Source organism: Macrotis lagotis, chromosome 7 (assembly GCF_037893015.1).
Source record: "Macrotis lagotis isolate mMagLag1 chromosome 7, bilby.v1.9.chrom.fasta, whole genome shotgun sequence".
NCBI classification, from domain to species: Eukaryota; Metazoa; Chordata; class Mammalia; order Peramelemorphia; family Peramelidae; genus Macrotis; species Macrotis lagotis.
The window spans coordinates 14,163,308-14,191,253 of record NC_133664.1 but is presented as its reverse complement, the minus strand read 5'-3'; the positions used below and the strand labels follow the sequence as shown (position 1 = coordinate 14,191,253).

The following is a 27,946-nucleotide window of genomic DNA, read 5'->3' as shown; positions in this document are numbered from 1 at the left end:
AGTACGTTAGTACTGTACTACTAAGATGTCAGATAATTGACTTGAAGTTAATTAACTTGGAGTTTTCCAAAGATCTTACCCAGTTTTTTGTCATTTCTTCCAAAACTAAGTTGCTCTATTTCTTGTATTTACTCATCAGTAGCCTGTTGCCAAATCCAACTTATGGCAACTCTATGATGGTGGAACTTGACAGAGCTTAAGCTTTACTAGCATCACTATTGAGAACCCAGGGTTGCCTTCTTGTCATCATGAGGTTTCAGCATCAGAGAACCAAGGAAGAACTTGAAAGAAGTAAAATAAAAGTAAGCTGATCATGGGGCAAGGGGAAGGGAGAAGAGGTGGATAGGTAGCTTGACAGGTGGTAACCTCACAATGTCATGAGAGAGTAAGGCCTCAATCACACTGGGTGGACCCCTTGTGACACACTTATAAAAGAGCACATGGACAAAAATCACCCAGGATGGGCAGACAAGGATGGAATAACCTAATTTGCTAAAGAAAGCCTCAGGATTGGAGAGATCTTGAAACTATGATTAACTAGTCATATAAGTTATCAAATAATATTTGACCAACTCACAGTTAAGTCTAAATCCTATTGGCCCAAAGTGGGGGTTACTATGAACACAAGACCGCCATCTAGTGGGTCCTCCAAGAATGGCATATGACCCCTACAAGTTGGAAAGGAAAAAATTGTATTATGTTGATGTCATAAGATTATGGATTTCAAGCTTGAAAGGACTGTTGAGATCAGCCAGTAAAATAATTTCTTAATTTATCGCTCTGCATCACATCTCTCCCCTCTCTAACCCATCCTCCACCTAGCTGCCAAATTCATATGCCTAGACTACCCCCTACTCAATATCTTCAGTGGTTTCCTACCGCCTCTGGGACAAAGTCCCTAGGTTACAGGGGGGGGGGGAGGTGAGAGGGGGAGAGGGGGAGGGAATAACAGAGAGGACAAGATTCTGAAGAGGACAGGAAGGGATGGGATCCAGCATGTTAGTACAGAGTTTTATCTTTGCAAGAAGAGTCACCTCTTCATCAAAGGGAATGTCTAAATGAAGTACAATTAGGAGGAGCAGAGAACAGGGAGCTCTTGCTGAATAGTCTCAATCTGTCCAAGGGCCTTGGTAAGAAGGGAGAAGGGAGTTGGTAGCACTGGAGACTAGAGAAACAAAGAGCTTTGGAAGGGCCTCTATAGTGAGTGGGACAATGAATGGATTAAGGGGGATTGCCTCACTGCAGGTGTCACATCTTTTATCTTTGAGAGCTGAAGAGTTCTAAGATTCACCTACCCTCACAGGCTTTATTCTCTGGCATCTCCAGCATGAATACCCACAAGGAGAGGCAATCTTCAACCTGTTCCCATTCTGCACCTGTTAGAGCAGATTCTGGCAAATTCCTCCAAATCAGACCATTTTCATTAATGCTGTCAAACTGTCCAGGAGATTTATTTTCTGAAAGAGCCACACAATTGCTCTGCAGGCTCCCAGGTTTTTTTAATTGTTATTCACTAGCCCCCCTAATGCCACTTCACGTTGAAATATCAAAGCTATCCATCAGAAAACAAACACTTCAGCCAAATGCATTTGCTCAGGAAATTCTTTGGTTCTTTTCTTAGAGCTTAGTTCCAGGTAAAGGGTGGTCAGGACCAGGCACTAGCAAAGTTTTCACCTGGGGCAAATGGAGAATCCCAAGCCCTATTCAATATGCCTTCAGGATGGCACAGTAAGGGGCTAGTGACTGGCAGGACTAACCTATGGCAGCCACTCCAGCTGATTCGATTGGAGACAAACTGGTCCAGTTGGTTTTTTTTCAACTCCTCTCTAACTTATGGAGCCATAAGTCTTTACTGCTCACTTGATCTACTGCTTCCTTCACCTAAAAAGCAGGGTAAAGACTCACATACAAAAATATTTATAGCAGCTCTTTTGTAGTGGCAAAGAAGTGGGAATTGAGGGGATGCCCATCAATTGAGGAATGGCTGAACAACTGTGATGGAATACTATTGTTCTGTAAGAAATCGAGCAGGAGTGAGATGAGCAGAACCAGAAAAACATTTACACCCTAACAGCAACATGGGGTTGATGATCAACCTTGATGGACTTGCTCATCCCTTCAGTACAACAATAAGGGACAATTCTGGGATATCTGTGATGGAGAGTACCACCTGTATCCAGAGAAAGAACTGTGGAGTTTGAACAAGGACCAAGGACTATTAGCTTTAATGGGGGGGGGGGTATCTTATTGTCTGACCTTGCTATCTCTTTTACTTTATTTTTCTTCCTTAAGGATGTGATTTCACTCTCATCACATTCAATTTGGATCAATGTATACCATGGAAACAATGTAAAGACTGACAGACTGCCTTCTGTGGGGGTGAGGGGAGGGAAGTTAGATCAGGGGGGAAATTGTATAACTCAAAATAAAATCTTTAAAAAAAACAGCAAAAATCATGAGCAAGTGGATTTCAGAAAAACCTGGAAAGACTTTGTACATAATCACACCAACATTGAGTGATGATCATCTTAGCTCTTCTCAGCAGGCCGAAGATCAACTACAATTCTAAAAGACTTATGATGGTAAATAACATCCACAGAGAAAGAACTAGGGAGTCTGAAAGCAGACCAAAGTATACTATTTTTGAATTTTCTTTTGTGGCTTTTTTCTTTCTCGTGGGTTTTCCCCTTATTTCTGATTTTTTTTTCTTCACAACATGACTAATATGGAAATATGTTCAATTTGATTGTACATATATATATCGGACTACTTGCTGTCAAAAGGAGGAAAGAGGAAAGGGTAGAAAAATGTGAAGTTCAAAATCTTAAAAAGAATAAATATTGAAAACTATCTTTACATGTTATTGTAAAAAATAAAATAAAAATTTTTTAACTAAATTAATGAAAAGTTTCAGCACCATCTTGACCCCTGCCAACCAACCATTCTGATTTGATGCTTCCTTTCTTCCTCTTTCCAAGCTTTCTCTTTCCTATCTTCTTTTCTTTATAGATTTTAAATTTAATAATACAAATATAAACGCTGTTTCCTTCAACCTACCGTCAGATCTTTGGGGGCAGGACCCACTTCCTTTTTGTCTTTCTGATCTCAGCACCTGGCAGTGGTTGGCAAAAAGAAAAGGTTTCAGAAATAGTTCTTGGCTGACTGCCTGAGGAGCAATGAAGTGAGGAATATTTATCTTCCTGAGTTCAAATCCTACCTCAGACATTTATGAGCTGTGTGATCCTTGGGCATGTCTCTCAACCCTGTTTACCTTATTTTCCTCACCTGTCAAATGAGCTGGAGAAAGAAATGACAAATCATTCCAGTATCTTTGCCAAGAAAATCTCAAATGGGGTTGAGTTGGACAAGACTGACCAATATACATTTTGTACTGAGAACATAATCTTAATATAAGTTAAGACTAGTTTGGGGGTTAGTTGTTTTTTCCTCAAAAGGTATTGAAACCATTCTGCAGGACAGGAGCCCAAAACTCAGACTTGCTATTACTTCCTGTCCCTTGGATATCCAAAAGCCTAGAGGCACACCTGGACACCAATACCTGGCTGGCGGAGAACATCATTGTCATTGTAAGGTACTTAGGATAGGACATGACTAGCACTACATGCTCACTATTATTATCACAGAGTTCACAGTAATAAACCGTCCCTCTCAGTTTTGTAACATCTTTCTGTGCCCCTCCGATGATTCACGTAGAACTTTGGCTTGAACAATTACGGGAATTTATTGTTAGAATTAGGTCTTCCAGGCCCATCCAAGCCACCTCACTTTGAAGAAAAGGAAATGGCAATTATGACTTTCCTAAAGCCAGAGAATCATACAGGCTTAGAACTGGATGGGATTTTCAAGGCCAAACCATCATTCAATGGACCCATGGGGAAAGGAGAGCCCAGAGAAGTGGAGACTTACTTAAGTACTTAAGATCACACAAGTTCTAAGGAGCATTATTTGAACTCAGGCCTCAGACTCTAAATCCAGCCTTGTTAATAAGGTTTCCTTCTGGACAGAAAACTGCTCATACTTAGGCTTTTGTTCTTCATAGATATCCAGTTCATCCCCACACATATTAAGTGTTTTCTGGGAACAGAGAACTCTCCCAGGCCTGGAGGAGGCACAGTCTCAACTCTCATGAAGCTTTAGTCTAATAATATCCAGAGGGATAAGCTTTTCATAGGCAACTATCATACACATAATGCAGGATAAATGTGAATTGGAGAAATGTAAAACTTGGTTTTATTCAAGGACCCAATGGACAGATGGATGTCAATGGGTAAAATCAGGGAAGACTTTGTAGAAGAGGGAGCATTTGAATTTGGCTTCAGGAGATGGATAGGAACTCAACTAGTGAATAACCAAGGGAGGGCCTCCCAGATAAGTGAGGAGAGGTAAGCTATGGGAATGCACAGGGGTTAATCTGACTAGGGTAAAGGGTAGCATAAGGGGAGAGCCTTCAGTCTTCTCAAAGGACTATGGACAGTGCCCCACATCCTCCATTTCCAGGCCTGACACCATGCCTGCTCTTGAGTCACCCTTACCAGACTGTCCACTCTTATCTAGAGAAATTTCTACTCTCTGTAGCCCCATTCATCCTTTCCCCATATTCAGCTGGTCACTTAGCAGCTTAAGATCTTTTTTTTTTAGGTTTTTGCAAGGCAAATGGAGTTAAGTGGCTTGCCCAAGGCCACACAGCTAGGTAATTAAGTGTCTGAGACCAGATTTGAACCCAGATCCACCTGACTCCAGAGCCGGTGCTTTACCCACTGCGCCACCTAGCCACCCCAGATGTGAACATCTTAAGATGTGGACTGTTGCCCCTGTCCTCCTTTAATCACTATTATCAATGGCTCAGACCAAGAGTTTGTGAAAACAACAAAGTCATTCCAGAGTCATTAAGGTTTTCCCTGTGTCCCAAACAAGCTGAATTCCAAATGAGCTGCATGTTTTGACCAGCTCTCATGGTTTCTATTATCCCATTTTGAATTGCTCATGCCATAGAATCAAGAGTATAAGTTTAACTTCCAGAGTCCTAAAAATAATTCCAGAGAGCTCATCCCCAAAGAAAACCCTCTTTTCAGTCTTTGCAAAAGTGGGGCATCTGTGAGCAGAGAGCACTAAAATATTCATACATACATATATATAAGTAAAAACACACATATGTCTGTATATTGGATATGTGTATTATATGTATGTTTATTTATATGTATATATAAATACATAAAACACTGTTATTTTTGCTGAACTTTTTTGTTGACTTTTTCTTCTTCATTATAAGAGATAACTCTCTTGGTTGGGGAGAAAGGAGAACTATTTCAGAAAATTAAAGGGGTGAAAGAAAGGAGCAAACACAAAACTAAAATCACTTTTTACAAGTACAAATATTTTATTTTTTTCCCTGAAAAAAAACCCACTTAGGTCCAACAGAACATATCCCACATTTCACCCTGTTGTAACCCATGTCATTTCTCCACTTACCCAGTGCTAGCCTAGAGGGTGGCTGCAGAAGAAAGAACTCTGACTGCTACCACTGAATATGAAAAGCACCTGAAATTTTCCATCTTTGTTTTAGTAAAATTTTTTAATAACTGGAACAACACAATAGTCTATTTCAAGAATGAATATTCCCAAATGAAACCCTGCCAAACTTAATTCAATCCAGTTGAACAGACACTGGGCTACACGTAACTGTGGAATTAAGAACAAGGTAAAATGATGAACCAGAGGCCTCACAATAACAGGTGGACCTGTTCACAGAGAGGATTAGTTAAGCTGAGCTTTACTTGGCTCAACCAGTGAGACTCCGCTTAGGCTCCCCTCAAAGATCCCCCAAAGTGGCTATCACCCACATGGGCCCCCTCTCTTTCACTTGCTGAGATCCCTCCAGGGAGGGCGGTGAGGCTTGTGTGACAGTGAATCTTGCCTACTCTTTCTAGAACTGTTCCATCAAAACTCACTCCTCGTCCCTGGGGATATCACTATCTGAACCCCAGCACCAGCTACTGGTGCTCCCAGTGCTTCAGGGAAATGGAAATGAGCTCCTTTTATCCAGCCAATGTTACTAGCAACATCACTAGAGCTCTCTGGGTCTCAGTTTCCTCATCTGCACATTCTCTGATTCAATGAAAAGGAGCTGAGAACTGTTCTTGAAGAACTTGTTTCAGTTAATGTGTCCTTGAAAAGTTCAAAGTTCAATTTGTATATTATCTTCTAAGACCACGAAGTCCAACTCAAACAGAAATGGGGCTACAACCAGACATAAGGGTCACTGAAGGGCACAGATTAATCTAGAAAACCATATATTAACATTATATTCTACCATACTTTTAATTATCTTGTTAAACTGCAATTACATTTTAATCTAGCATGTGCAGTGTATTTGATACCTCTGCTTTACGTGATCTAAAACCCTGCTACACAAAAGAAGCATTTTGTAAAGTCAATAACCACCTCTAACATAATTACTGCATAAGTTCAGATTGTCACATTAAGTTTCCTGAAATTTAACCACGGGTAAGAACCAACATCTCCGGACTTCCCCTTTCACATGTCTCACCTTGTGAGAACCATTTGGCTAGAGCTCTCAAATCTCCTACTAGTAGTTCCCTGTCTAGATTCATTTTTCTCCCTTTAATTCAGTACAAGAAAAAAATAACCCTGAAAAAAGATGTTGTGAGATGCTACTAGCACAAACTGTCCAGGAGTTCAACAGGAAAAGAGAAATGATGAAAATATTCATATATCTGGAAACCAGAACTCCTCATTTAAATTACTTATTTTTAATTTCCTGCTATAAAATATTTAATTTTTTTCTTAGAATGTGGAAAAGGAAAAAAAATCAATAGAAGATTATGCCCACCTTGCTGTTGATAATTTAATTGTTCCAATGTTTGGAACACATTCGTTCTGAACAGTAGTTGCTACCTATTTTCAAAGTAATGCTTTTGCAAATGAAATGTTTAAATATACAGTAATCTCTCTTTAGATATTCTGGCAAATAGTGCAAATAAAGACATTCTTTGGGTCGTGATTTTAAAACATTCTCAACATCATATCCTATCTCTATGGACAACTAAGTAACAAAATAGAATACTGTAAATATACTTTTCTCAACAGCATTAGTTTAACATTTATGAGTTATGCCTGTTGACAAAATGAAAAAACAATTCAACTACAACATTTTTCACTTGTCCAAAAGACATATATTTCTACTTAAATAAATATAGAAATTAGCTCCAATGTCTTTTGAATGGTTTTCAATTCACCCCAAACACCCACCATGTTTATTATACCAACTATGGTGCCATCCATGATAAATGCCAGCAAAGGCAGAAACTCGCCTGAAAGTAACACCAACCATCTCTTTAGATTATATACAGAAATTGAAGGTTCCACGAATCCCACATATTCCCTGGAAAAGACTGTCTATTGCCAGCGAGGGCTTCTGCCCGAGCCAGAGACTCCACAGTGCTCCTGGAAGGGGAGATGAGCCATGGGGAGGGTCGTGGCCCGAGGGGCTCTAGGGCCGCTATCTGATGTGGCCTGAAGCATTGATCCTCTTACTGGGAGTCCCCGGCAGGAGATTCCCACTGGTGCCATTGGTGATATTGGCAGCCGAGTCACTGACCCCAATGTAGTCCACTCTGCTCTCCAGTTTCACCAAGCGCTGTAAAATGTCATCCAAGAGGACAGCAATAGTTCTTTTCAAATCAGCTAGGAAAGGAAAAGATGGAACACATGAGAAAAAAACAAAAGTGACTAAATGACTTCATATTAATGTCCTGGATCTGAGAGGGAATCAGAAAAAGTCTGGCAAACCTTAAAGCAATAATCTTTTGAAGCAGCTGTGGGTAGAACACGCCCCCACACCACAGAAAGTGCACCTGGAGAAGAGACACCTAATCTATACGAGCCTCAGTTTTCTCATCTGTAAAATGCAGAGTTTGTTGGTTTCTGAGTTGCCTTTCAGTTCTAGATCTATGATCGTGGAATACTAACACTATCCTTTTCTTAGAGTTTAGCCACATTTAAACTCATTTAATTTGCATTTGGTTGTCAGACACACAAGCCCCCTTTAATTATCTGCCTGCCTGACCAGGCAAAGCAGTCATGGGGGCTGGAGGCAGGCCCTGCAGAACAGGTAAAATGTGTGATCAATGCAGCCAGGCGTGAAGAAGATGTGAGTTCTTTTGGACTTTTGGACAGGAAAGTTAAGCTGTTTCAGGTGACTGAGGGGAGGCCAGGTCTTAGGGTGAAGTCCTGATTCCCAGCAAGGGTTTTCTATGGCAACAGGAAACAGCTGGGGGACGGGGTTTGTTAATCCCTAGATTGTGAGCTAGAGAAGAGGATGGTCCTCTTCCCAGGGCTCTTCTGGATCCCTGCCAGTTGATGGGCCGATCTTGTCAGGCCTGACTTGAGGCTCTGCCTTCCAAGTGTTCTACAGCCCCCCAGGTTCAGGGCCCGGGAATGCCAGCAGCAGCAGCAGCCTGCTCCTTATTATTAACTTCCTTCTCCAAGGCTTCGCTCTCTACTAGGCTAGGCAGGCTCCTGGGCCCTGACCAGAATCTTTACTGACAAAATCAGCTAAACAGAGTCACTAAACAACCCCTGACCTACACAGATTAACTTTACCCAGAGGAAAGCTTGAGGGCAACTTTTCTTCAAAAAGAAAAAAGTAAAAGTGAAGATGTTTTGGAGAACCCTCTGAATTATAGAAGGGTAAAGGTCAGAACAGGGGAGAGAGAGGTGACAGCTTTGTCCCCACTAGTCTCTCTCTGGGGGTGGGGAGAGGAAAAGGCCAAGAAACTTCTGACTCTGGTGGACCCCAAAGGATCTCCTCATCAAAGAAACACAAAAAGGATTTGGACACCAAGCTAAGATTCAGCCTGAGTTAGAAAGGAATATTCTAATTAGGGTCTGGATTTAAGAGAGGTAAGAAGAAGCTATTAAAAGAAAGCTTAACAATTAGAAAGACAACCCTATTTGTATTTTGGAATGTTTGACTTTAACAAGGCTCCCCAATGCAATTAGCTTGGAATTAACTGTCTTAATAAAGTTGTTTTTATATAAACAGGAAGGAAATTGATCTTTATATAAGGAGTTTGAGCAGAGACACCTCTTCTGTCTACAAGACAAAAGCTTTTACTATGCCCCACCCCAAATCTATCATGAAATGAACTAAGAGCACACTGGGAAAGCATAAGCTGAAGGAACAACCCATATGGATCCTAGGGCCTGAGCCCCAAGGTACAAGAAGAGAGTGGCCTAAAGCTTCCATTCCATTGAGAACAACCCAGGTCCTCCCTATCCTAGAGATGAGGGTCATGAGACAGGGCTGGTTTTCCTGCCTGGTTCATGGATCCCAGCCAACTCTAGATCAGTCTGTTTGGTTCAAGATCCCTGGGTCTTCATCCATTCTGTAAATATAAGATACCCATGAGAAAATAAAGCTGAAGGAGAAAGAAAGGCCCTGTGATCCATAGCAAGGTCCGAGACCTAGAAGAAGGAGACAGGCAGAGGAATTAGCTAGTTGATCATAAGGGGAAGAGAGACAGGAGAACTTCTGAAGCTCATGCAAATCAAGACAGTCACCTCAATCTTCTCTTTGGTCTTCTGCTGTGTTTGGGGGTGGTCAGAAAATGGAGAAGAGGGCAAGTTCCCAAGGAATGCTGTATAAAGGAAGATAAGAAATCAATAAAGCACCAGAAGGAACTCAACTGAATTCATAATGGACAAAGTCAGAGTCAGCAGATCAGAAAAAACAAGACATACCATATTAATGGTTTTAGTACATCAAGAATGGGTTACAGAGGTTGGCTGAAGCAACACCAAGATCAGAAAACTGGGGGTGTTGAGAGGAGACCTAAAATCAAAATAAGGGAAAAGACCAGCTTACTGTCCATGGAAGAGACATGCTATTGGGGAAAGTTACTGGAGAGTAGAACTCCAGAGTCCAGAGTGTAGAAGGCTATACAATTTTCCAAGATGTAGGGACTAAGAAAGAATCCTGTTGGCTTGTGGCTGAAATGGGGCACAAATGCAATTTGTGGGAGTGGAAGATATCCAAGTTCAGGGACCAGATGTTGTCAATATGATTACTGAAGTCCATGGATTGATAACAAATTATAGGAAGAAGACCAGAAGTCAAGGTCTAAAGTCACTAAAATAAGAGAAAGACCCATAGGACAATAGACGAGTAATGACTTCAAAATGTTACTTAGGGACTTTTTGATGGCAAAAAAAAAGTTGAGAAAGTCTTTGCAGATCTTTTCCATTTTCTTCTTTTTGCTATTCTCCTATTTTTAACTTTAAAAATGCTCTCAGAATAGCTTCACTTAGTCCAATGTTTTGCAGACTTTCTATAAACTGCTTTTACTCTCCATTACTTCTCACTGCATTATGAGGCATATACAGCACTCTCCTTCCATTATCCTTCTTCATAAGATTTTACAAATATTTGGGGGAATTTTTTTCTTTTCTTTGACATGGAGTGGGAATGAGGGAAATTAAATTCTTCTTTAGCAAAAAAAATAATAAAATAATTTTTTTAAATTCTAAAAAAAAAATGTTACTTAGGAGTTGAGGTACAGAAGTGGCTATGGGAACCCACTTCTCCCTGATCTTATAAGCTAAAGATAGTGGGAGCAAGGGTGGACAATAGAGAAAGGAATTGCAACAATGTGGTAGCCCCAGGGGAGAACCAAGTTTCTGTTAAATCAAGGCAGGAGGAGAAAAATCGGGGTTCCAAAGAGCCCAGGGGGATACCCAGACAAGAGGTGATTTGAGTTTGGGTGGGGGAATAGGGGTGAAAATGACATAGAATGGGCAGGCTGCTCCCACCTAAGACAACTAAACTGATCAATGGGATAGGAAAGGTAGGTCCCATTGTTCCTAAAAGCAGTGGAGAGGGCCCTGGATCTGGAGTTGAAGAACCAGAAGCCTTATCAATCCCAAAAGGACCATGGGCACATTTCCTCTAAGCTCTGGGCCTCAGTTTCCTCATTGGTAAAATAAAGGGACAGGACTTTCAAGGTCCCTACTGGCTTTAGATTTAGGATCACTCATCAGCAAGTCCATCACTGGATGGATGGTTGGATGGACCAGTCCCATGGCATTCCTGAAGCTCATCCTGAGGGATGAAGGTTGGGCTTTGCATCAGGAAGGAGTTCCCTCACCTAAAAAAACACTAACCTTTGAAAGGCTAAAGTGATTTTAGAATCAAGGTAGATCTCTTTCCATAGGAGTTTAAAATCTCTATCTTTGGTCACGGTAAGAGAAACTAACATATACCTTAACAATAATACCATTAGATATTTAGGAAACATTTTATAAATTTCGCAACTAATGTAAATAAATAAAACAAGTTTGTTTTATATTATGACATTTTTATCAACCTTCATAACTTTAAAAAATTCTGTTTTATGGGAAGATTTCATTTGAAACATAATCAGCTCAATTATGTATACAAATGCAGTGCTGTAGGAATACTAAAGTGTTACTATTCAGAGACAATTTACTTGGAATTTGTGATTAATTCAGACTTGGATTGGGATAAAAGTTTACTTTCCCACTTTCCATGTAAAGCTAATTTGCTAAACAAATTATGTAAATCAGATTACAGAGGGATATTTATTGATCTCATTAATTTTTTTTTTTGTTTTGAAGGGCAATGGGGTTAAGTGACTTGCCCAACGTCACATAGCTAGAGAATTATTAATTGTCTGAGGCCATTTTTGAACTCAGTTCCTCCTGGGTGCTCTATCCACTGCGCCACCTAGCTGCCCCTGTCATTAATATTTTTAAACACTTTTTAAGTTTCTCTAGGTGTAGCCTATTTGCAGAAAATGTTACAAAAACAATCTTTAACAATCACTAAGGCAAGTAGAATTACAAGAAAGACCACAATGACAAGATTTGAGGCCAAAGATGTGGCTTTGTGACTTGGCTCTACCAAGCACTTCCTTGCCATCTTCCCTTCCAAGAAGGCTCTAGCCCCTAGACCATGACCCCAGGTGACTAAATCCACTGAGTCTGGAAAGCACCACAGTGGATTCTTGATGAACCAGGACAGACAGATAACGTGGTCCCCAAAGCCTTCTAGCCCCACCCCATCTCTTTGCCATCCACTCTGAAGGGAGGTGGGGATCCAGCTGTGGAACTACTCCTAATCCCCCCTCCCCCCGACAATTTCCTTATCCTACTGGGAACAATAATGACAATCTATATGACTCTGGAGAGAGGATGTTAATTGAATTCCCCTATGGTTCTAACGCTCCACTGCAGTGCCTTGCAAAACCAAATACCTCTCCCCTAGTTACCACACCTCTTTAGAAAATAAGTTTCTCAATTGAGAGTAGGGACTATCTTGCTTTTCTTTTTTATCTCCAAATACAGACTCTTGACACAGTGTATAGACTCTAAAGACTTGAAGAAATGTCAATGGAAAGAATGAAAAATGGAAACTAAACACTCATTCTAATGACCAAGGTCAGGCAAAGAGACAGGAAAATGCAGCCCTCTTTTTTCTTTTCGGGGGAAGACACAGCCTAAGACCGGGTGGCTGGTTCATTGCACACCAAACAAACTGCTTTAAGATTTTTTTTGATTCTTCATTGCAGGGAAAGTCTTAAGGAATAGAGGTGAGAGGAGTGCTATTTTTAAATGAAGGTATGTAAAAACCAAAGTTACATCTAAATATAAAATTCTTTTTTTTTTTTTACACATAATTGGATATTTTGGTTGAAAAGTCCAGGCTTCTGGTGAGTAAAAGAATGAACACTAGCAAACAGAACGTCATCACCTAATCTGCTTAATTATAGTTTTTTAAAAAAGAAAGATTTAATGAGAATAAATGACAGGCCCCTTAATCCCACAGCTAATCACAAGCTGACTAAAAATAGGAATACCATAATCCATTACTGCCAATTACTACTTAGGTATCTAACCAGTAAACAACAGGATTAGATGTAAAGGGGTCAAAGAAAATAAAATTCACAGAATTGTAAATAGGATTTCAAAATCTGCTGCTATAAAATGCCTATTTTGTCAATAATAATGTCACAGTACAAACCATATTAAAAATTATATAGGGGTGGCTAGGTGTTGCAGTGGATAAAGCACCGGCCCTGGAGTCAGGAGTACCTGGGTTCAAATACGGTCTCAGACACTTAATAATTACCTAGCTGTTTGGCCTTGGGCAAGCCACTTAACCCCATTTGCCTTGCAAAAAAAAAAACTAAAAAAAAAGTTATATGGAAGAAACCACTAGAGCAACATGATTATTAGTATGTGAAATACTGACATTACCATATCATATTATACAAGGGAAACTATAATTAGGAAGGCAATAGTTATTTTAACATACTATGTCTTCCATGGTTATATATAAATAATATTTTAGTTCTTTGCTCTTCCATATGCATGTTGAGCCATTATCCCTTCTGTTCATTAGTGCAACTAATTGAATATTTAGGGAATGGATTCTCCATGAGGATCAGATTTGTTCTTTCTACTGTAGCAGCAACTCTGCATGTGACTCAACACACCAAAACAGTTCTCAAGGTACCCAAACCCAACATCAAGTGCATGGGGGGAGGGGGGGAAGACTTACTCCAGGCTGTATTTTGGCAAATAGTTAAACCAGCCACCTTCTAAAGATAAGCCAAACTATCTCACTTGGTCCAATTTGAATTCTCAGATCAACTTTCCTTCAGCTGCTCATTTTGCATGCAAAGACTACTTTCCCTTTTCTGAGCTTTGTTTACCAGATTCCTAAACTGGAGAGGAAGAAGTCCTGGGTCAACTTAACCTAATATTCTACAACTTTTACAAGTCAATCTAAATAGATTTTTCCTAAAAAAGAAATTTCAGTGGATTATGAGTATTTAAGGTGGATTATTTTTAAAATTTTAACTTGGAGGATTCTATTCCCTGATAAAAATGCTAAAATCAAACATTCAACAAAGGCAGTGGAGTCAGAGGGTGTGAGATGGTCCAAGTGGAATGGAGAATGGAAAAGAAGACTCTCCCCATCAACACAGGGATGATACCTCATCTTGCTCAGGATGCAACTGAGGGACACTCAGTTCTTGACTGTGAAATGGGAATAATTACAGCATCTAACAGGGGTGTGGTAAGGGTCACATAGAATACATGGAAAGTGGTTTGCACATTAGAAAGTGCTCTGCATGGTAAATGTTATGATATAGGCATATTTGCATTATCAGGACCCTCCAAAAAGGCCAGAATTTGAACGTGGGGGGGTACAGCAGAGTGGGGATCAGGGTGGGCACTGGGGGGGGGGGGGCTTCCTGGAGGAGGTGGCAGCTGGGTTGTACTCTGCTAGAGACCCTCCAAGGCAGAGTGAGACAGGGAGGCCTCAGGTGCCAGTCTGAGCAGAGGCTCAGACACAAGGCTGTAAGTAGTGGTGGGCCAGAGTGGCTGGCCTGGAAAGGGCATAAACCTGGAGAGGGGCTGGAGTGGAGCTGCTCAAATCAATCCTTGAAGCAAACCCCTGGCAGATGTATGAAGGGTGGATTGGGAAGGAGGGAAGCTAACTCACCTGGTGGTGACCCTGTGAGCAAAGAGAAGGGAATAGATGAGAGAGCTCCAGTCAAGCCAGGCTGGACAAGCTGGCTGGATGAGGAGGCCAGAAATGTGTGTGACTGGAAGAATAATGGCTAGAAAGAGAGGAAAATGCCAGGAAGACCCTGGGACCTGCCCAGGATGGCTTAAGAGGAGTGATCCCAGAAAGCCTGGCCCAGGTGCTTTGTCAAATCAGATAAATGGCTGTTATTGGGACCAGATCATCCATGAGCAGCCTGGGCAACAGGGCCTGAGTCCCTGCAACTTAGGAAGAAAACAGGCACTCTCCCTTAGCCTTTTCTGGCTGGGGAGAGACATGAAGAATGACCAGAGCAACAATAAAACTGTGGACAATCAAGTCTCAGTAATCTCCCATCACCAGAGAGGAGGTTACTCAAGAGAAGAAACCACAAAGACTCAACTGGATATGTTTGCGTTTCCTGCCTACTCAAACTGAAGAAGCATGTGATGAAACTTTCCTTGACTCTTCGACTGGTCAAAGCCTGGGTCTGTACCACCTGATGTCTTCCAAGGGGGTCATGGCAACTCTGTCCACCAAGTCTGGAATGGATCCAGCCCCAAGGTGACCAGAGAGTGACCCATTTATGGGTCCCCTCAAGGACTTGCTGTTGTATCTCAGAGTGGCCACAATCTTCCTCCACTCTTGAAATCACTACATAGACAAGTCTTGCTGACTCAGAGCTCTTGCTGAGACCCAGGTATCAATCACAGAGGGCTGCAGATAGATCCCTACGAGTAGGCTTCTTGACTTTTTTGAGGCAATAATCCCCTGGGTACCCAGTACAGTAAAGGTTGTGGAGCCCCTCTTGGAACTGTTTCTTAAATGCATAATAAAAAGAGAATTGCAAAGGAAACCAATTATCTTGAAAAATAGTTCTATAAATATCAGCATATTTCACATCCAAATATTTCTAGGACCCCTGATTTTTGGAACTTGCTCTTTTGAAAAAAGTATGATTTCAGGCTTGAAAGCATCAAGAGGAAATTTTTTAACAATAAAAGGTTTCATGACTTTTGAACAACTGACTTTTTGGAGCTGAGTATCTTATTAGCCCACAGAAGCTAATCCACATCTCTCCTTGAGCCTCCCAGTTTCTCCCTTGTCCCTCTCTCTCAGCTGAGGATCTTGTCTCTGATTAAACCAAGTCCATTCACAAAGGAGCTCCCTCTTCCCCATTCTCTTCATCTTAAAGCCCCTTAATATCATCCTCCTTCTTCTGTCCCCTAGTTGGCTCTTTTTGCCAAAGCCAAGCCCTGTAGAAGTGCCCTTGGGCCCTTGACCATCCGTCTTCAACAGGATGCAACTTCAGGCCCTCCCCATCCACTGTTTCTTTCCTTACTGCCTTCAAATGTGTCCAAGCCATCCCATCCTTCAAAAGCCCTCACTAGACCTCCTTTGTATCATATTATCTCTCCTCTCTTTCTCAGTTGTCCCTCTCAAACTACCTTGTATTTATGGACTTAAGTATTTGTTGAGAGCTACTCTTTGGGTCAAGAGTCCAGGGCCTCACCTAGGCCCCAGCCCACAGCAGGATTTGGGGAGTGGGGGCTCCCACTGGGGTCACTCCTTGGTTCCCAACTGAACAGATTGGGGGTTAAATAACAGGAAGAAATGAGGAAATCTTTACTTAGTAAAACTAAATAGAAGTTATTTGAAATTCCACAGGCTGTTAGTTTAAGCCAAGCAATATGTCCACTTGGGAGGTGTTTTCATTTCAATTCCTGGAGGAGTTTAGCTTCCTCTGATGAAATTCAAGATTTCTCAAGTTCAAACACAGCTGTGAAGGAGTCCCAGTTTCCTGGGACTGTCACTAAGGTCTATGCAGAAGCTTTAAACTGATAAATAAACTAGTTCTTTGAGAGGTAAGAGAAGTCATACATTTATTCTTGTCATTTCCTCCTACCTTCCCAGATTTCTCTACTTTTCTTTGCTTGTTTCTTTGTTTTTCTAACCAGATGGTGGGAAGGACAGGAGGAAGAGGAGGTTGGTACATGTTTGTACTGAGGAAGGCACCAAGCCTAGGCACTAGGGATATGAGTCCAAAGAACACTTCCTGGTAGAGAGCCTATCATTTACTGGCTCTGGAAGGTATGTATGGACCAAGCTCAGATTGGGATCCAGGGACTGTTCATACATGGGCAGACTAGGGTAGCTTCTAGACCAGAAAAGAGGGAGCCTCCTTCCTGGAGTTTCCCAACAAGTGTGCAAAATGTGTCACCAACTGAAAGAGTTTGGAAACAAGGATGAGTAATCACCAACTGAGAGAGTTTAGGAACAATATGGGAAGGCCTTGATAGCCACCTAAATCCCCACAGCCCAAAAAAGGCCCAGGCTGCAAGAGATGTACCAAGGAAGATCAGGGCCATCTTACCGTAGCCTGCCAGAGACGCCCCATTCTCGCCATTCACGAGACTCTTGTTCTCCTCAGCCAAAGCTTTCACGTATCTCTTGCTCAAGTCCAGGATCTGCTCCCGTAGCTCCACACTGCTCGGATGTCTTGGATGTTGGAAAGTGTAGTGAAGCAACATCAGGCCCCAGATGAAGCCAAACACCAACAACAACAAGCTCAGCTTCTGAGACATATTTTTTCTTGAGAGTGTCAGGAACATTCCGGATGCAGGGAGCAGATGGAGCTGGACTTCAAAGTGGAGAACCAAAATCACAAAATAACCAGAAAAAAGATTGGGGGGGAGGAGGGACCCCTTTAATGGTTCATCTCGGACATAACTTTTTTCCAACTTGGAGTCAATGCACCGTCCCTAGGTGAAATTCAAGGGGAAAAAAAGAGTAATTACTTTTCTTGTGAAAGAGCTCATGGCAAACTCCCATTTGCACACATTTGTATCTGAGAGTTCACAATGGTCCTCATGAAAAGCTCTGTTGATTCCATACCACAAATCTGGGAACAGCCTTTTTTTGGGGGGGGTGGCAAGGCAATGGGGTTAAGTGACTTGTCCAAGGTCACACAGCTAGGTAGTTAATTAAGTATTTGAAGCTGGATTTGAACTCAGGTCCTCCTGACTCCAGGGCCAGTGCTCTATTTACTGCACCATCTAGCTTCCCCTCTGGGTACAGTGTTAAAATTCTCTCTCCTACAAAATGTGAGAAAAGCTCAAATGAGTCAGGGGTAATGGATACACCAAGGTCTGTAGGCACTGGAAGAGGATGGACCCAAGGAAGCTGCTAACAGAGATCAAAAACAGGTGAGCCTGAATGGAAACACCTGGAGCCTCTTCTGAGCTGAGGAGTCTAACTGTCCCTGGGAAATGTTTACAAGGAGTAAGCAATGTTTTGGGGAAATGTTACTAATGAAAGTAGCTCCCTAGAGGTCATCCAAACAAACTAGGAGTTACCAATAGCTATGAGTAAGGACGAAGGCCAAGAGGGAGATAATCCTGCCCTCAGAGAGAGGAGGGGAGGGACAGTGGGCATCGAAGGGACACAGACTTTGCACATGAGAGAAATGCCTAATTTCTGTCACAGAACTACAACAGAGGCACAGACTGGCACGAGGTTTGGGCCTGGTCACCCTCCCCTTCTTCATTTCTGCTTCCTCACTTCCTGCAAGCCTCCATTCAGGCCTTCCCAGCTCTCCTCAATCTTACTGCCCTTCCTCTAAGAATATCCCAATTTGTCTTGCATATATTTTGTTGATTTGCATGTCCTCCCCCCCCCCCCATTAGACTCTGAGGGATTGAGGGAAAGGGCTAGGGTTTTATCTTTGGGTTGTTTTTCTGTCTTGTTTTTGGGGGGGGGTTGTTTTTAGGGTTTGGTTTTTTGTTTTTGCCTTTTCTTCTATCATTAGTATTTAGCATAGTCCCTAGCACACAGCAATTAATTAATAAATACTTGTTGGCTGACTGAGATATGGCAGGATCTGAGAAAAACAGGATCAAGATATCAAAGGAACAGACAATGGAAGGTCAGATTTCAAAGAGGAAGTAGCCCCTTGAGTTTGCCAAAAGCAGCTCCTGGACCCTAGTTTCACCTGGAAAGGGAGAGTGGAATTCTCCTGGAATTCCCTCACAGAAGTTAGAGAAGGAACCAACTGGACCTAGGCATTCTCTGGATCTTAGCCCCAGCAGCAACCCCTCCTCACTTTGGCCAAGCAGAGCCTTAATGGGGAGACTGCCTGTGGAGGGTGATGGGAAACAACAGAGGGGATTCTGAACAAAAGAACTTGGGGAGATGAAAGTTACAAAGGAAGATTCAAAGGCCCAAAATCAGAGGGAGAGAGGCCTGAAGGCCAAAAGGGAAGGAAGGTGCCAAATCCCCACAGGTGCCATTGGGAGCCTACTTAATTTCACCCTATTAATGGCTGATCCTTTAGCCCGCATTGTTGATTTTCTAAGCATTAATATGGGCTCTAATTGTGACCTGTGAAAATGTTCTGAGTCCTGTGAACTTGCAGAAGGAACCGATACTAACCTAGGTGGTACTGGGCAAGAAATTCCCATGTGATATGGGCAGGGCAATGTGGCCCAAGGTATGCCCACTCCATGTCAGGAAGGAGCCTCTGTGCAGTTAGGGCCTGCCAAACAGAGAATAAATGAATAGAACCATGCCAGTGTGTCTCCCATGCAATCCAGCAAAAGGGGGTGCTTTCTAATCCCAACCAAATAGTGGAAATATTCTGGGAGTAACAATGGAGGAGACTGGTGGGGACACCTCCAGAAGTTTGCTACCTCCAGACTTGGATGCCCCTATGAGCCCACACTTATCAGAAAAGGAGCATGTGGGTGAATGACTCCAGCTATCCAGTCAAATCTATGTTCCACTGTAAATTAACTGCAGGTTAATAGCAGTCTCTCCTGATCTTGTGTACTACTGAGCCTTATGAGTGAGCTGAGGAGCCTCTAGACTAAAATACTGGAATTGAGGAGTGATAACCACCCTGGAGAAAGCAATGTCAGAGAACAAGAAACCCCTGGATTTGGAGGCAAAGACAGGGTCCAATGGTGCCTCTGCCCGATTACTGTGTGACTTCCTGTCTCCTCCTTGCAGGTACATTCCTTCTAAATCTAAAATTATGGTACTCAGGTCCCTGCTTGTGACCTGCCACCTCAGGCAAAGACCACAGTTCCCCAGTTGGGTTCAGCTCCAGGCGGCAGCCCTGTCCAATTCTGGGGCCACCAGAAGCCCTCCAGAAGACAGCCCTTGGAAGGGAGCTGTCCAAGAGTTGAGAGCATCCATAGTGGGGTACAGTGGGGAAGACTAGAGAGCCAGGAGGGAAACTCAGAAGAAAAAGAATATAAAATAAGCTGAGAGAATAAAATGGGTCAGATGACTTCTAATGTTGGTTCTTGCTCTAGATGGGGGATCCTGGGATCTATCCCAATAAGTCCCCAGCAGGGATTGTAAACCTGGGATCTGGGAAGCTGTTTTTAAAATATTTTGAAAACTTTAAAATCAATAAAGTTGATTTCCTGTGTAATTCCATTTATTTTACATTACACATTTAAAGCCATTCTTTGTAGCTCTCTGAAGGACACACAAAAAGGTGAAGAATCCCTAGTCTAAAAGCCAGGCAGCAGCTATTTACTAAGTGCTCCAGAGGGGAGGGAATAGGGGGAGACATCCGAAAGGGAACAACCTGGCAGAAGGGGGGATCCAGAGCAAGATCGTCAGGAGGGGAATGGAGCATGATGTCTTAGACTCATGGCCAAGATGGGACCCCTAGACAGAGAGCACTATTAGAGAGAGAACCTTTGTAGGCTAACACTTCTGCAAAGCATCTCTTCTTTGTGGCTAAAGAACCCTAGAAGTGGTTGACCAGTATCTGGTGGAGCTCCATACCAGCTGGATCCCTTTCTTTCCTACTTTTTGGGTACAGGATGACCAGGAACAGCCCATCCTCTTCCTCCTTCCACCTTTAATCCCAGCACTGGGCTACCTGAGAACAGATCTTGGGATATTCCCAACTCTCCACCTAAATACAGGCTAAATGAAAAGGACCCAGAGAAGTCAGCCAGTGTGGCGGTGCTAGTTATGGACCAGTGTCTATTTAGGCTCTTTCGATTTTAGTTTTGTAACAGCTAACTAAATCAACTTTCTTCTCCACCAGGGACCATTTTTATCTAAAGTAAATGGGAGAAGGGAGAAGGATCAAATTAAAATCTGTTTACATCTGCAGGGCTTTTCTTTTTTTTTTATTAAACCACAGCGCTGATAATTAAAATCACCTCCCAACCCCAAGAAATTGTTCTTAGGTAAGCATTCCTTCAACCTCTCTCTGGCTTACTCTTTGCTTCTGCCTGCCTTCAGGCCTTGGCCTGGCCCTGCAGTGGATGAGTTTCAGGCCTCTCTGCTTTACTCACTCACTGGCTCTCAAACCTTTGGCCTCTTTGGACTTGTCTGAATGGCTTTATTTTACTTGCTCAGTTAACCTTCCACTTGAGAAAGTAGCTTCCCCAACTCCCAAGGGGTCTCTGACCTCACAGCCTGGGGAGTGAGATTGGACTGGGGCTGCCTCAGCACAGACTTTTTTCCCTGTGGCCTCTGGGAGAAAATACAAACTCCTCAACCTGCCAGTGGAAGCCTTCCACACTTTGGTTCCTCCCTCCCTTCCCAGTCTTATTTTATTTTTAAAATTTTCCTTTCATTTCAGGTAAACCTCCTGGCAAAGGGGTTTTCTATGAGATGGTCCTGTCTCAGGCTGTCTGCTTTTGCCCTGGTAGGTCTCCCAGGTCTAGAATGCATTCCCTTTACAGCCCCAGTTCTTCCAAGGTTCAGCATTAGTATCCCTTCCACATGAAGGCCTTCCCAATGTTCCTGAGGCCCAGTTCCTCCCCCCATAAATGATCTTTTTATCTAGCATGTCCATACCTTTGGATGTAGGAAATCTCCTGTACCTAAAGATAAAGTAGGAATCATTGAAGGCAGGGACTATTTGCCTGGCACACCATGGGTGGTTAATAAATGCTTGAGGGCTGATTAACTATACAATACCCAGGGTCGGCCCTCAAGTCTTTCTCCCTGACAGTTTGAACAATCCATCCTCACTATGTAAGTAACTCCACTATCCACTGGATTTTTCCACTTCAGAATCATCAATCTGCCTTGACCTACCATTCTTGCCTTGTTTCCTCTTCCTCCTCCTCTATGTCTAGCTGCCTCCATCCCAGCTTCCTTCTCTCCTCTTGTACCAAACTCCTCTTATAATCATTAGCTTATTTTAAAAAACTGGGGCATCGAATGATTCCTAAGATCCATTGAGTTTTCCTCCACCACAGGGAGTTTGTTTCTGATGAAAGCTCTGAGTTCAGTGACAATCACCTTGGGTCCTTCCAAGTTAGGAAATTTTCCTACCACTCAGGCAGGGTTTGGGTTCTCCACTTAAATCTCACATTTCCATCTATCTCTAACTAACCCTGGGCTTCTTTGGGGTGGAGAAAAAATTCAATGGAATCATCTGGTTTATGTGTTTTGGGGTTTTTTTGTTTTGTATTGAGATTCTTGTTTTGGGGGTTTTTTTTGGCAAGGCAATTGGGGTTAAATGACTTGCTCAGGGTCACACAACTAGTAACTGTCAAGTATCCGAGGCTGGATTTCAACTCAGATCCTCCAGACTCCAGGACCAGTGCTCCATTCACAATGCCACCTAGCTGCCCCTACTGAAATTATCTGGGCAACAAAGCAGAGGATTATATGATCTGCAGATAGGCAGGCTTTGGAAAGGAAGATGGGGGGAAGACAACCATGCCCTTGGGCCTTCCTCAGCCTGGACCCCCCTATCCCCATCTCCCTTGTCTGGCCAGTTCAGGCCTTCCTGGACTCTATACTGGAGTCAATCTCTCATACCTAGATGCTCAAAATCTCTTCTTCTGAATGAATTTCTAGGAAACTAAGTTTCTCTAACTATAAAAAAAGGTCAAATCTCAATGTAAAATTCTGGGATGATAACATGTTTAGAGCTGGAAGGGACCTCAGACATGGCTGTCTGACTCTCTCATTTCATGGATAAAGAAACAGTGACCTAAGAAAGGTAGCTGACTTAAGTTCTCCAAGAAAGGATGGAAGGTGCAGAGGCCTCTCATACACAACCCTCTGCCCACTGTTCCCTGTCATTGTCCAGAATGTCATCTCCTCGGCTCTGATGTTTCAGCACCCCATCCAATGCTGGCCTGCCAAACGGAATGAGATCTGACAACTTCACTCCTCTAGGACACTGCTCTCTTCTGTCTCCTGCGGCCCTCAGTCCACACCTGATAACTGCACAAAGACTCACTCCCTGAACTGTTTAGTGTCTTTCCTAGGGTGGTTCCCCATCAAGATGTAAACCACTCCATCCTAGTTCTCTGTCCTGGAAGAATCTGCAGAGAGGAAGCAACGGTGACCATGAGCGATTTGGTTTTGAGCACTCCAAATCTCTCTGAGCCTTATTACAATCCCAGATGCTGGCTGGCTGGCAGAAGAGGGATTAGCCCTAGGAGGCAGAACCTCCACCAGTGGAGAGCATCTCAAAGAAACCGATGGAGGGTCTAGCTAAGGGAAAACTTCCCCCAATCTGAATGGTCCAAAAGGAAAAAGAGCTCCCTAGGGATGGGGAGATAGAATAGGGAGCTAGGGAAAGAGACTTCTGAGAGGCTGCCTAAGCACCTGCAGGGAGGCTTAGTGGAGATTTCAGCCCAGACTCAGGCCAGACTTCTGAACTGCCTCAGAGAGGCTTTGATTCACTGAGAAAAAGGGGGAAGAAAATGACTCAGAGTTATCATCAAAAGACCAAAAACTAACAGCTTGGGCTATTTCCTTTGTTGACACAACAGAGGGAGAAGCCTGTTCTTCAGCCCTGATGAACACTGGGGGGGGGGGGGGTGCAGAGGGGGAGCCCACACACTAGCAGGCCACCTGTGGCTCAGAAGAGAGTAGACTATTGGGGCAGCTGGGTGGCGTAGTGGATAAAGCACTGGCCCTGGAGTCAGGAGTACCTGGGTTCAAATCTGGTCTCAGACACCTAGGTGTGGCCTTGGGCAAGCCACTTAACCCCATTTGCCTTGCAAAAACCTAAAAAGAGAGAGACAGAGACAGAGACAGTAGACTATCATGCAAATATGCCAGGACACATCTTTTCTGCGGGACCTAAGAAAACCATCAGCTAGGGGTGATGGTGGGATGAGCCAGCTCTGCATAGGCAGTTCCAGCAGTCCCAACCCAGTCTCAATCAGAAGAACAAATCCAAAGATTGAACTCTGTCCATCTGCCAATTGATCCTGAAAACATGGTTCCAAGTCCAGATCTTGCTAGGCTAGTTTTTGTAAAACAGGGTGTGTCTGTGATCACCAAATGAAATGTCTGAACCCAAGACTTTGTAGGATGAATGAAGAGATTCAGTTCTTGTGCAAAGCTTCCTTTAAAAAGGGCTGGAACTAACCAAGACCAAAGCGGAAAGAATACAGTCAAGTTTGTCTATCTATCCAACACAGGGTGTTAACAGAACATCACTAAACCAAAAGAACAAATCTTACAGGCACTGGTCCAATGTTCTTACACCTTGGACTGTGTCTTATTGTCAAAAGTTACGCTAACACAATTTACTATCACCTCTATATTTTAAAAAAAATTGTATAAAATGTATCACTTCTGTGCCAATTTTAAATTTTCCTGTAACAGAAGCTACCTGGACCAAATCTACAGATTATGATGAGTCTAGGAAGTGGAATTTCAGGTTTCTTGCAGTGTATTTTTCTGCATTCTGGTACTGCCCAGCCCCTAATTCTGACCTTGGTCCTAATTCTTGGCTGTGCTCTTCTTCCCTCCTGCAGTAAAATCTCTCAGAAAACACCAGGGAGCCTTATCTATAACTTCAAAACCACAGAAGTCATGTGATTTTCTTCCCTGAGATAATTGTATTTTAATCTTTATCTCTGATGGGAAAATGAGTTAGTTTGCTTTCCACTTAAAAGTATTTTAGACCAAATTTCCCATCCCAGGAAAATTAAGGGAATGGAGGTGAGAATTTGCAGTCCAGCCTTCACAATCTGAAATCACAAAACAGAGGTGACAACCATTTTTACCTAAAAGGTAAGGTTATCTACAGGCCTCCAGTAGATAACATCTATGAACCTATATGGATCTCAGTGATCCCAAACCCATAGATTTCCCAACTCAGTCTGGAAGATGGAAGGAACAGAAAAATAAGCTGTGATTAGATACTGAATGTCGAGAATAACAAAAAGCGAACAGTTTGGAAAATAAAGATCAATTAAACAGAAGTGCAAGTGTTAGGGAGTTAAAACTCATGTGAAGTCCCTGCAAAGAGTTAAAAACGAAACCATCAGGTTCTTCCAAAGACTTATATGAACTGATACAAAAACCAAGTGAGCGGAACCAAGAGAACATTGTAGACAATAATAGCGACATTGTAACAATGATCAATTGAGACTTAGCAACTGTTTGAAACAATGATCCAGAACAATTCCTAAGGTTCATGATGAAGAATGCTCTCCTCCTTCAGAGAACTGAAGGGCTCAGAGTGCAGACTGAAGCAGATTTTTTTTTTCACTTTATCTTTCTTGGTTTTTTTGGTAACAAGATTAATACAGAAATGTTTTGTATGACTTTACATGAATAATGGTTATCAACACTGCTTGCCTTTTCCATGGGTGGGAAAAAAGCTGGAGGGAGGGAGACAATCTGGAACTCAAAAAAATTTTTAAATGAATGTTAAAAATAATTTTAAAAAATTATTGCCACCAAGATAGCACCTCCAGATTTTGGGGTGCAGGTGCTGTTTTCTTTTTGATTTGTACATTCAGAAAAATAACATCCTCAGGGCAAGGATGGTCTCAATGCTATGTGCCCATAAAATGTAACAGAATGGCTATTTTAATTAAAATTCAATTGTATTGAGGGCGGCTAGGTGGCCAAAGCACCTGCCCTGGAGTCAGGAGTACCTGGGTTCAAATCTCAGACACTTGATAATTACCTAGCTGTGTGGCCTTGGGCAAGCCACTTAACCCCATTTGCCTTGCAAAAAAAAAACTAAAAAAAATTCAATTGTATTGAGAGCCACAGATGTTTCTTTTCAGAGAAAATGCAAAAATTCCCCACAAAGCTCAATAATACATAACAAGAAAAAAAAGAAAGCCCATTGTCACCAAAGAGAGGAGAAACTACAGGCAGGTCATTTGTCATTTCTGCTGATACAGAGAGGATTATGTTGTTTAGCTGTTCCTTGGCACCAAAAAAAACCCCTACTCTTGAAAAGAGAGTTGAAAGAAAACATTAACGAATGAGAAGATATGATGAGAGCTCTTGAGAACAGAGTATACAAAAGTAAACTTGGCTGAAACTGCAAAAGCCCTTGGTGGACTTCAGCTACAACTGAAAATGTTTGGCAGACAACCTGGAATCCCCTAAAGGACGCCAGTCTGAGAAAAGAAAGGTGATCCCCAAAGGAGCAAGATCATCAGTTTTTCCCAAGTGTGCTGTCTTAATGCAACTATCTCAAGATGGCAGAAAAGGCATCTTACTTTAGGAGAAGGCAAAAAGGGAGAGGGTAAACTGGGGTCAGGATTTAAGAGGGAAGCTGGGGCCAAAGAATCTGGGGGTGTTTAGACAATTGAGTCCCAGAAATCTGACTCAATTCTCGTATTGGGATGAATGACATAGAAATTCAACATCAAAACGTCTGGGAGACAATCACAACACTGTCAGTCACTGGATTTGAGAGTGTGGAGGAAAGCCAGTGCCTGGCCTGGAGGGCAGGAGACCTAGGTTCAAGTTCTGTCGACTCTTAGCTGCGTAAGATTAGGATTTTACACCTCTCCACTCTTTTATCTTTAAAAATGAAGAAAATGGGTCTCTGAGGCCTCCCAGATGGTCTCTGCGACCCTCCTGGATGGTCTCTGCAGCCCCCAGGATGGGCTCGGAAGCCCCTGCAGGGCTCATTCTAGCATGTTTGCTAAGAGAATACATCTGTATCCAGAGAAAGAACTGTGGAGTTTGAACAAGGACCAAGGACTGTTCCCTTTAATTTGGAAAAAACCGGATATGTCACCGTCCGATCTTGCTGTCTCTGGTACTCTGTGTTTCTTCCTTAAGCACCGGATTTCTCAGCACGCCCCATCTGGATCCGTGTAGACCACGGACACACGGTAGGGACGGACAGGCTGCCCGCCGCGGGGGCGGGGGAGGGCAGTAAGGTTGGGGGAAAATCGTCCAAGACGGGCCACGTCAGACAGCACCTGGGGGGCTGCAGCCCGGGGCCGCCCCACCTGCGGCAGGTGCTCCCGCGCCGGGGGCCGCAGGACCCGGGTGCAAACTCGCCGCCGCTCCGGCTCCCACCCCGACCCCACGCCCCCCGGCCCGCACCCAGCCGCGGGGACCCACAGAAGAGGGAGGGGCGGCGGGGTCAAGGTCAAAGCTCCAGCCCTGCCCCCGCCCCGCGGGAGAGGCCAGCCGGGGGGCGCCGGCGGAGGGGGAGGGGCCGGCCCGGGCCCGGGGCGCGGCGGGAGGCCCAGCCGGGCCGGGGTTACCTGCGGCGTGTGTCCGCGCGTCCAGGCCGGAGCCGGGGCGCCCTGGGGAGCGGGCACCGGCGCGGAGGCGGGCGCTGCTGCTCCGGCCCCGAGGCGCTACTCCCCGGCCGCCCCCTCGCGCAGCGGCTTCCGCCCCGCCTCCCGCGCGGCATTCTGGGAGCTGTAGTCTGCGCGGGGAGGAGGCTCGGGAGCCCCGCCCCCGGCCGCTGCCGGGACCGCCCACCCTCCTCCCCCGCCTCTTCCTCCCGGCAGCCCGCCCCCGGAAACGCCGTTGCGCAGCAACCAGGGGCCTGCCCCGCCCCGCTTCGCCCCTCGACGGCAGGTGGTGTGCGCGTGCGCGCTGGGCCCCGGCCCGCGGACTTCGCGGCTCGTAGCCCGGAGCGCGGCCTCCCGGGAGGCCTTCGGGCAAGAAGTCGGGAGGAGCGCCGGGGCAGGAAGACCCTCGCTGGCCGCGAGACCCTGGGCAGGTCGCCTACCCTCTGCCCGCCCGCCTTTCTTCCTGGGGGCGCATCCTAGAGGCCAGCCCGGGCACAGGAACCTTCCAGCAGCGACCAGGCACCTCCTTTACGTTCAGTTCGGGGGGCGGGGGCTAGGCACGCGAGGAAGGTGTGGGTGCGAATGCTGATGCTGGCTGGCGACAGCACCCCTCTGCACCTCACTTTCCTTCCCTGTGAAACGCCCGGGAACGCGCTGGTGAAACAATGTATCCCCAAGATCGCGCTGGTGAAACAATGTATCATTAATGTATCCAGCAGGGGCGTGGCTGGGGGGGGCAGGGAGCTCGCCGCACCCGCTCCATGTCACCTGGTCAGTCTGAGACCCACCTCGGACCCGCTGGGCAATGACGTCACCT

At 44.0% G+C, this 27,946-nt stretch overlaps 1 protein-coding gene across 2 annotated transcripts; it reads right to left on the bottom strand.

Moving 5' to 3' along the window:
* Window positions 1-5,250: 5,250 nt before the first annotated feature.
* Window positions 5,251-27,225, bottom strand: CCDC126 (coiled-coil domain containing 126). Of its 2 annotated transcripts, none has more exons than XM_074195473.1 (3): window positions 27,094-27,196; window positions 16,989-17,376; window positions 5,251-7,725 (listed from the first exon to the last, which is right to left on the bottom strand). In XM_074195473.1, the coding sequence occupies exons 2-3, from the start codon at window positions 17,224-17,226 to the stop codon at window positions 7,541-7,543; spliced, it is 423 nt and encodes a 140-aa protein (XP_074051574.1). In that variant the 5' UTR covers window positions 17,227-17,376; window positions 27,094-27,196; the 3' UTR covers window positions 5,251-7,540. The 2 variants fall into 2 exon arrangements, with proteins under 2 accessions (XP_074051574.1, XP_074051575.1); XM_074195474.1 differs by lacking the exon at window positions 5,251-7,725 and adding an exon at window positions 7,738-9,680 and having other exon boundaries at window positions 27,094-27,225.
* Window positions 27,226-27,946: the final 721 nt, after the last annotated feature.